At 39.6% G+C, this 9,771-nt stretch overlaps 1 protein-coding gene across 6 annotated transcripts in view; it reads left to right on the top strand.

Annotated features, from left to right (window-relative positions):
- LOC144977567 (uncharacterized) overlaps nucleotides 1-2,246 on the top strand; it is a 191,272-nt gene extending 189,026 nt beyond the window's left edge. For all 6 annotated transcript variants that reach the window (XM_078922925.1, XM_078922927.1, XM_078922928.1 and 3 more), the window contains one exon: nucleotides 700-2,246. In XM_078922925.1, coding sequence (XP_078779051.1) covers nucleotides 700-1,879 — 1,180 coding nt within the window. In that variant the 3' untranslated portion in view covers nucleotides 1,880-2,246. The remainder of the gene's footprint in view (nucleotides 1-699) is intronic.
- Nucleotides 2,247-9,771: the final 7,525 nt, after the last annotated feature.

Raw genomic sequence — 9,771 nt, forward strand, 5'->3', positions numbered from 1 at the left:
GTGATGATGATGATGATGATGGTGATGATGATGATGATGAATTTTTATTTCTTGCTTTGTATATGGCACTGTTTTTTCTTTTTGTTCTTTTAAAAAAATACTTATTCAACGTTTTATCTTACACCAGTGCTTGCTCCCTAGTTTATCAATGTGCTTTTGTGGTATAACATTCACCTCCTTGGTAGGTAGGGTGCCTGTTTCGAGTCCGGTTTGGGGCAGCGCAATGCTGAGTCCTTGGAAAAGGCGCTTTTTTTTTTTTTACGCACATTCTCTTATCGCACTCATTGAGTGTAAAATGAGCACCTCTGGCGGTAACAGCATCGTTTCAGACAGGGTTAAGAATGCCTTACAGACAGACGTTGTGTCACGTCAGAACATTTCAAGTGTTGTTGTTGTTAGCTTGGAAACCCTTGAGTTCTTTGAGCTTTATAAATGGATATTGCACTACTTAAAATCCATTGTTTCTTTTTTCGTTTCTTTTTCTTTTTTTTTTTTTTTTGGGGGGGGGGGGGGGGGGTTGTTGTTTAGTTGTTTGTTTTTGTTAACTCGCAGTGATTTCGAGCATTCTTTATGAAAGAAAAACAAAATGTTAATGTTCTTTTCTATTTTCTCCCCTCTCTCTCTCTCTCTCTGTTCCATCCCCCCCCCCCCCCCCCCCCCCCCCCCACCCCCCCACCTCGACACCCCCCTCTTCTTCAGACGCCATTCTCGGAACACATCCGACGGTCATCACAAAAGAAGGCATCGGAGTGTAGGCGCCAGTGGCGGTGGCGCTGCCGGGGCGTCTTTTGGGCCCGTCTCGTCTTCTTCTCCACATCAGTGCCCATTTACGTCTGCTATCACAGCCCTCAACGCGGATAAAGAAAACGAGAAAACCGGCGGAACTGGTGTCGAGGAAAAGGCTAAAGAGAGCCAAGATAGGAGAAACTACTATCTGGATTTAGCAGGCGTGGAGAACACGACCTCCAAATTTCAAAATAACCCAACGGTCCCCGTGGCGGGGTCTGGCTGCGTGCGCACCGGAGGCGGAAGCGGGGGTAGTTCAGGGCACCATCGGTCAAGGTCACACGACATCGCCACCAAATGTGACAATCATTTTAGAACGCCGGTCGGCAGCGGAGGAGGTGCTATCGGTGGAATCAACGTGAGGTGGGATAAATGTGATAATGTCCGTCGGGAAAGCGAGCGTTTGGCCTTGAGTAAACAACAACAAGGACAAAACAACAACAATAACAACAACACAACAACTGCTCTCGCCGCGGCCAATTGTGGCGGTAATAGTAATGGCAATGTAACCGGAAGTGCACCAGTCGCCAACGCCACTGCCACAACCACCACCACCAGCACCACCATCACTTCGGCTTCAGCCGCGACGCCTAAAGGAGATCATTCTAATCCAAGGTCAAGGACGTCATTTGACAACACCGCCATCTCCTCCCAAGACGCGGCTGTTACCGCCACTGGCAATTGTATTAACTTATCTTCGTGTATAAATAAATCTTCACCCAAGTCCCAAAGCAAATCGAAAAACTCTGCACAACCCGCCGCCACTGCTGCAGTGGGCGGAGTCCTCCCGTCTTCCTCGACAACCCCGATCGCCGCTGCAATCCCTACCGCGTCCGGCTCCTCCAAACCGGGCCGGTTTCGACCCGTAAGTCTTCCCGGCCACGTGCCCGTAATCGTGTCGCCCCACTACCACCGGCGCCACCGGAACCGGGATAAGGACCACAGTCTTGCCATGCAGCAGGTCGCTCGTTGGATCGAAAGGGAGCACGCCTGGGACGTCGACGGAGAGCGGTTGGTGGTTCAGCGACACGAGCATCACCATATTCACGAGCACCACCACCACCACCATTACCACCATTACTATGAGGCATAGCATAAGGAGAAAGGGAGGAGGAGAAAGAGGAGAGGGTGGAGGGATAGGTTAAAGAAGACACTATTGGGAAATTGATGGTTCCGCGGAAAAGTTTTGAATTGAATGAAGAATAGTACCTCCAAGTCAGTGGATTGACTTTTCCTGGAAGGCCGTGCGCAGTTTTATGTAATATTCGTGTTTAGGGTTTGGGAGGAGGATGGTGTTTGGAAAAAGGTAGTCAAATAAATGATTGATTATTCTGTGGATTGGGTTGTCGTTAGCAGAGAGGAGGAGGAGGAGGAGGAGGAGGAGGGGGAGGAGGAGGAGGAGGGGAGGAGGAGGAGGAGGGGAGGAGGAGGAGAAGGAGAAGAGAAGAAGAAGAAGAAAAGAAGAAGAAGAAGAAGAAGAAGAAGAAGAAGAAGAAGAAGAAGAAGAAGAAGAAGAAGAAGAAGAAGAAGAAGAAGAAGAAGAGGAGGAGGAGGAGGAGGAGGAGGAGAAAAAGAAGAAGAAACAATGTTTTGAGAAAGGTTTATGATGTTGCATTTTGTGAATTTCGGCACCGTTAAAAAGAGAAGCAGTGTGAGACGGAGACGTTGTCTCAAATCGATGCTTCCGTGAGTAACTGATGTGTTGTGTTGCAACGTCGGACTTCTGGTCAAGAAAGTTGAGGAGAAGGAGATGTTACTACAAAGATTACATATAACGAGAATTGTGAATAAATACTGTAGCATTATAGACCGATATAATTTATTCAAACAATTCATCCATCCATCCATCCATCCATCCATCCATCCATCCACTCATCCATCCATCCATCCATCCATCCATCCATCCATCCATCCATCCATCCATCCATCCATCCATCCATCATCCATCCATCCATCCTTCCATCCATCCATCCATCCATCCATCCATCCATCCATCCATCCATCCATCCATCATCATCCATCATCATCCATCCATCCATCCATCCATCCATCCATCCATCATCATCCATCCATCCATCCATCCATCATTCCATCCATCCATCATACCACCATATCCATCATCATCATCATCTCATCCATCATCCATCCATCATCATCCATCCACATCCATCACATCACATCCATCATCTTCATCATTCCATCATCCCTCCATCATCATCATCATCTCATCCCTCATCATCATCCATCATCACCATCATCATCATCATCATCATCATCATCACCATCATCACATCATCATCATCATCAATCATCATCATCATCATCATTCATCATCATCATCATCATCATCATTCATATCATCTTATCTATACATCATCTTTTAGTCATTTTAGTATAAATCTTTATCACTTTTAAATTTGGTATGTTGAGCTAGAGAATCAGAACACGCTATATTGTGTAGGATATATATATATATATATATATATATATATATATATATATATATATATATATATATATATATATATATATATATAGAGAGAGAGAGAGAGAGAGAGAGAGAGAGAGAGAGAGAGGGGGGGGGAGAGACATATAGAGAGTAAAAGAGAGGGAGAGTAAAAGAAAGAGAGAGAGAGATAGAGAGTAAAAGAGAGGGAGAGAGAGTAAAAGAGAGAGAGAGACATATAGAGAGTAAAAGAGAGGGAGAGAGAGTAAAAGAGAGAGAGAGAGTAAAAGAGAGAGAGACATATAGAGAGTAAAAGAGAGGGAGAGAGAGAGTAAAAGAGAGAGAGGGAGAGAGTAAAAGAGAGGGAGAGAGAGAGAGAGTAAAAGAGAGAGAGACATAGAGAGTAAAAGAGAGGGAGAGAAAGAGAGAGGGAGAGAGAGAGTAAAAGAGAGAGAGAGAAAGAGAGAGAGAGAGAGAGAGGTGTTTGACCACGGTGAATATATAGGCAAAACAACACATTACAACAAACCAATTCTAGCGATGTCACGTGGCTTTCTATTACTATTACGCATGCGTACTCCTTGATTTCAACCTGGACGCCGTATATAAACACATTGTAATAATATAAATCAAGCCACAAGCCACAAGCCATTGCACGTCTCATGGTTCTCTCCGTACTACCAAAGATTTCATAAGTATTTGCCATGCCTCTATGCAGGTAATGTTGTATGTTATTATAGATGTAAAATGGAACCCGTTTATCAACCTGCTCATCATCATCATCATCATCATCATCATCATCATCATCATCATCATCATCATCATTATCTCCATCATCCTGATCATCATCATCATCCTGATCATCATTATCATCATCATCATCATCATCCTGATCATCATCATCATCATCATCATCATCATCACCAATTTGTTCTCAAGTTGGACTCTGAAAAAAACAAACAAACAAAAAAGACGATATTTATTATATTATTTATTGCTTTCCTCTGACTCTTCTCCTTTCACATCTTATTTCTAAATTCTTATCCTATTACAAATTCACATATCCGAAGTCCCAGGTTTGAGAGCCGTTGCCAAGATGAGGGGCATTTAAATCGATCGAAATTTAAAACACGACTTTTCCGGCCAAAATTTTTAAACACGTTTTTTTTTCATAGTACTAGTACATCACTTAGTTGGTTAAACCCGAGACTCAGAGAAATGTTAATTTTTATTTATTTTTTGTTTTTTTTTTTGTTTTTTTTTTTTTGGCTTTTTGACAAGTTAGAGATACGTTACAGCGATCCATATTTTCAGCTAATGTTTTCTGGCCAAAATTATTTTTTTAAAAAATGTTTTGTTTATTTTCTGACACTGACCAAACATTCATAAATATTTCAATTTAGCCAGAAAACTTTTCCTTCAAATTTCGTGGATTATTAGAATTAGATAGACGTCCAGTTGTGAATATAAGTATTGAACCCGAGACTTCAAAGGAATTGAATGCCAGACTTGAGGCTTGGAGACAAGTTAATAAAGTTAAAGCGATCGACATTTTCAGTAAACTGAAGATATTTTCTGGCCAAATTTTGAAAATTGGCGAAAGTTTTATTTGATAGGCATTTCAGGTAGGAACTTCGTGTTGTTATCTCCGCGAGAATGGGGGATGGTATGTATGTGTGTGGGTGGGTGTGTGTGTGGGGGGGGGGGGGTGTATGTATTGATATAATCTATCTAGAATATTCCATTGGGGAAACACGAGCCATTTCGCCTTATCTCGAATTTCCAACCGTTCTGGCCCACACAGCGTTCTGTGTATATTCGTTTTGTGTTTGTTGTTGTTTGTTTGTATTTTGTTTATTTGTTTATTTATTTATTTATTTATATTTTTGAGATAGTGTAAGATAACTATAAATTACGAAAGAAATAAGAAAGAAGAAACAAAAAAAGAAGGAAATAATACGTAATCCAATCCATCTTTTTCTTTCAGTGTCTATAGATAGTATGCAGATGACGTCAATCGGGCCTTTGTTATTGTTTTTGCCATCCGCGTTTGTGAGTTGTTCTCACTAAACTGTATTAACCAGACTATAAAAGTTCATGGTTACACAGTTTTGTGTGTTGGTCCGTTATACTTCCGGACGTCAATGTTGTGAACTCCTTAGCCAAGCGCATACTATCTATATCCAAGGCTGAGTTAATACTGTATTGATGATAAATTATAGATAGAATGCGCTTGGCTGAGAAGCTCACAACATTGCCATCCGGAAGTAAAACGGACCAACACATAAAACTGTGTGTAACCATGATCGTTTAAAGTCTGGTCAATAGATAGTATGCAGATGACGTCACTCAGGCCTTTGTTATTGTTTTTGCCATCCGCGTTTGTGAGTTGTTCTCACTAAACTGTATTAACCAGACTATAAAAGTTCATGGTTACACAGAGTTTGTGTGTTGGTCCGTTATACTTCCGGATGGCAATTTTGTGAACTCCTTGGCCAAGCGCATTCTATCTATACAGTTTAGTGAGAAGTACTCATAAACGCGGATGGCAAAAAACAACAACAAAGGCCTGATTGACGTCATCTTCGATCTATATATACACACGTGTAAGCCACGTTTGTGTGACCAATCGCTTCAGTATTACGTTGGATTAAATTCATCGTTGAAATTTGGATTCAATAGTATGATGTCACGTCGCCCAGCAACGGCGGCCATTGTGGTTCTAAACGAAGAAAATCGGTACTTTTTATTCTTCATGCTGGCTAGAATTTTTCATAGGCCTTGTGATCAATCAGAATGTGTAAAAGTCAAAACATGATCAGATTTACAAATTATTTTGTTTCCCTCTGGATACGCTTTTATGCTCGTCGGATAAATATTTCATAAGGGCGTCCGCCATTGTTCCGATAGTTTAGAGCCAGTTACTAAGTTACCATGCGTCATTATGAAGGAAGTGACGTCATGACTGTTGAAGCGTATTGCTCCTAGTCTTCCCTCTTTATCTCCTTCCTTGCGCAGATTCCGTGTCAAAGTCAGAGCCTGCAGAATAATATTAATATGCATAGGGAATGAGATTAGCGGACGAGTAGCGTCCCTTGATTGGACGTCACCTTACAGAGAGAACGTCAAAATGGTTTTGCGCATGCATACGTCTCTCTCGTCCTCGCTTTCGGTGAAGTGTCTCATTCCGCTTTCATCGGAAGCGAGGACGAGAGACAGACGCATGCACACAACCAACATGGCGTTCTCTCTCTAAATAACTTTTCCGCTGGTGACGTCCAATCAAGGGATGCTACTCTTCCGCTAATCTCATTCCCTAATTGTCGCTGGTTTTCTCAGTTTGTATCCTGTCCATTCCCATCTTCTCCTCTTAATTAATTTCTACCTTTTTTTTCTTCTTCTTCTTGGCTTGGCCTCCTGTCATTTCCCATAGATCTGTATTTCTAATTTGTCACGCCATTTAATTTATAGTATTATCATTAAGCAGACTATCATCATCATCATCATCGTCATCATTATCGTCATCATCATAATCATCATCATCATCATCATCATCATCATCATCATCATCATCATCATCATCATTACGGGTGTATAAAATTTTGAAAAATATTGCATTGAATCTGGTCATATGTATAAGAATTACTGTTTTTTATTATAAATTATCATCATCGTCGTCATCATCTTCCTCATCTACTACTACTACTGCCGTTAGTACTACTACTACTACTACTACTACTACTACTACTACTACTACTACTACTACTACTACTACAACAACAACAACAACAACAACAACAACAACAACAACAACAACAACAACAACAACAACAACAACAACTACTACTACTACTACTACTACTACTACTACTACCACTACTACTACTACTACTACTACTACTACTACTACTACTAATACGTACTACTACTACTACTACTACTACTACCACTACTACTACTACTACTTCTACTACTACTACTACCACCACTACTACTAGTACTACTACTACTACTACTACTACTACTACTACTACTACCACTACTACTACTACTTCTACTACTACTACTACAACTACTACTACTACTACTACTACTACTACTACTACTACAACTACTACTACAACAACTACTACTACTACTACTACTACTACTACTACTACTACTACTACTACTACCACTACTACTACCACTACCGCCATTATCATCAGTACGTAACCATTGACATCATTTACACACTGTGTCAATATCGCTTATGAATTTTTGTACCTATCAATGTCTCACATATTTCAATATGATTCAATTCCCTCTGAAAGGTTTAGAAAATAATACTAAATAATACGTGGAAGTCTTTTTTCTCTCCTTCTCTTTATTGCATAAACATTAACTTCTCCAACGAAAATGGTGAAAGCAAAAATTAAATATTGTTTATCAACAATATTGAAATCTAGGGGAGATCATCATCATCACCCAGCGCGGCTTCAACTCTTGAGCACGTTTCCGGTCAGCTGTCTCCACGTATCACGGTCGTCTGCCTCCCATAGTGGACAGGGAGGTACATGCTGTGTCTTCTATCCACCCATACCCATTTTCCAAATGTTTCCTGTCATTGTCTTGGTGTGAGATTACTTGGTTTTGTCTAGACCCTGGCCGGATTCCTTGGCTGGGAGGGAAACAGTCGAATGTATAGTTAGTTTTGGGAGATGATATTTTTTTTCATTGTAAATCATCTCTCTGTTATGCACCGTATTATGCTTTCTTTATATTATATATGATTTGTAAAACATTTGAGTTTGTTGCTCTTAGCGGGGACCTGTGCTTGTGTCTGGATGAGACTTTTAGGTGATCTCAAACTGAGTACACCGATAGTGTGCTCTTGGAATCTACATCTGTTCCCTATTTGAACCAATTCCCCTTTGTCTTACCTTTTCTTTTTCGCTTTAATTGTAATTCTAGAACATTTTACTATCCCATTTTCTTCCATTTTACTGGCGCTGATATGACCTTAATGTGTTGCAAGCGCCGTAAAATCCTTAAAAACAAAACTAACTTCTCCAAAGAAAATGGTTAAAGTTAAAGCAAAAATTATATATTGTTTATCAACAATATCGAAATCTAGGGGAGATCATCATCATCACCCAGCGCGGCTTCTTCTCTTGAGCACGTTTCCGGTCAGCTGTCTCCACGTATCACTACGGTCCTCATCGGTGCGCACGCATGAAGTCTGCATTGGCGTTAATTGACTAGGGGACATAACTGGGGATAAAACTTCATACTCATATTAGGAGAGTTATTCCAACTTTGATGCTTTACTTTCAGTCCCGTGGTTTTCGGCACTCGATTTTTTTTCGACCCGAAGAGCCTCTTTAGCTTAAGGGGCGGTTTGGGTCTAATTATTAGGAAAATCCTTCAAAAATTTGATTTTGAGATTTTGGTGGAAAATGATATTTTATTAGATATTTTATTATCTTAGAAATAATAAAATTGAAGTCCAAATTCTTAAAGTAGACTATACAGGCACGACATACACAGTCGAAAATGGTACAGGTAGTAAGAAATGTGTGAAAAACGGGAAGCCATTTTGCTATTTTCTCAATATGTCATTTTTCTAAGGGTATGGGAAACTGTGTCAAACGTTTCTCAGAATCTATTCAATGAAATTGTCTGAAAATTTCCACAATTATCACAGAGATAATGTATTATGTCACCATAGAGAGATTTTTTTGATAAGATATGTGATTTTTAAATTATAATCCTAAATCTGAATTTTTTACATCAATTTTGTCATAACATTTTGATTCTCAACTTTGTAATGATCTAATAAAAATTCCATAAGCTCAAGCCGTAAAATCTCTCTATGGTGACACACTATGGTACAATGTTGACAAGAGGAAAGAATATGGAGGTTATTCCTTCATTAGTTTTTGTGGAACGTTTGCCACAAGATTGTTATATTTTTTTATGTCAGACCCCCAAATTAGGTCGCAAAATGGGTATCAACACAGATAATTAAAATTTTTCACCATAAATGTTGTTTTTTAACCTATATTGATGATACAGAATGATTAAAACCGCCCAATATAGGTAATTAAATTTTTTTTAGAAAAGACCCAAACCGCCCCTTAACAAAGTACAAAGGTCAAATTCCATTGAAGACGAATCTAAGTTGATTCTTCCGTAAAGGATTTTTTTTTCCTTCAATTTACCAACTATTTTTTTTTTTTCACCATAGTCAAGTTTAAAATGAATATTATGAGGTTGGTAATAGCGTTGTCTCTGTCAAAAATATATATTATTATAGTTTCATTACCGTTGGTGTCAGCCGCTTTGAAGTGGTCTAATATTGTCACTAATTAAGCTAGAAACATAATTTAAAAAGCATGATAATCAGCTATCTGCTCTATCAGAAAACCCAAACATGAAGAAAAGCTATTTTTTCACATTAATTATATCGAGTTGGGTGAGGTCAAGGTCATGTGTTTTTCCCCTATGGAGGTCGTAGAAAGTCTGTTTTAAGATGCACAATAATTATTTGTTTCCTG

This window comes from Berghia stephanieae, chromosome 7, assembly GCF_034508935.2.
Source record: "Berghia stephanieae isolate SIO BIC M18660-M18661 chromosome 7, UCSD_Bste_1.3, whole genome shotgun sequence".
NCBI lineage: Eukaryota > Metazoa > Mollusca > Gastropoda > Nudibranchia > Aeolidiidae > Berghia > Berghia stephanieae.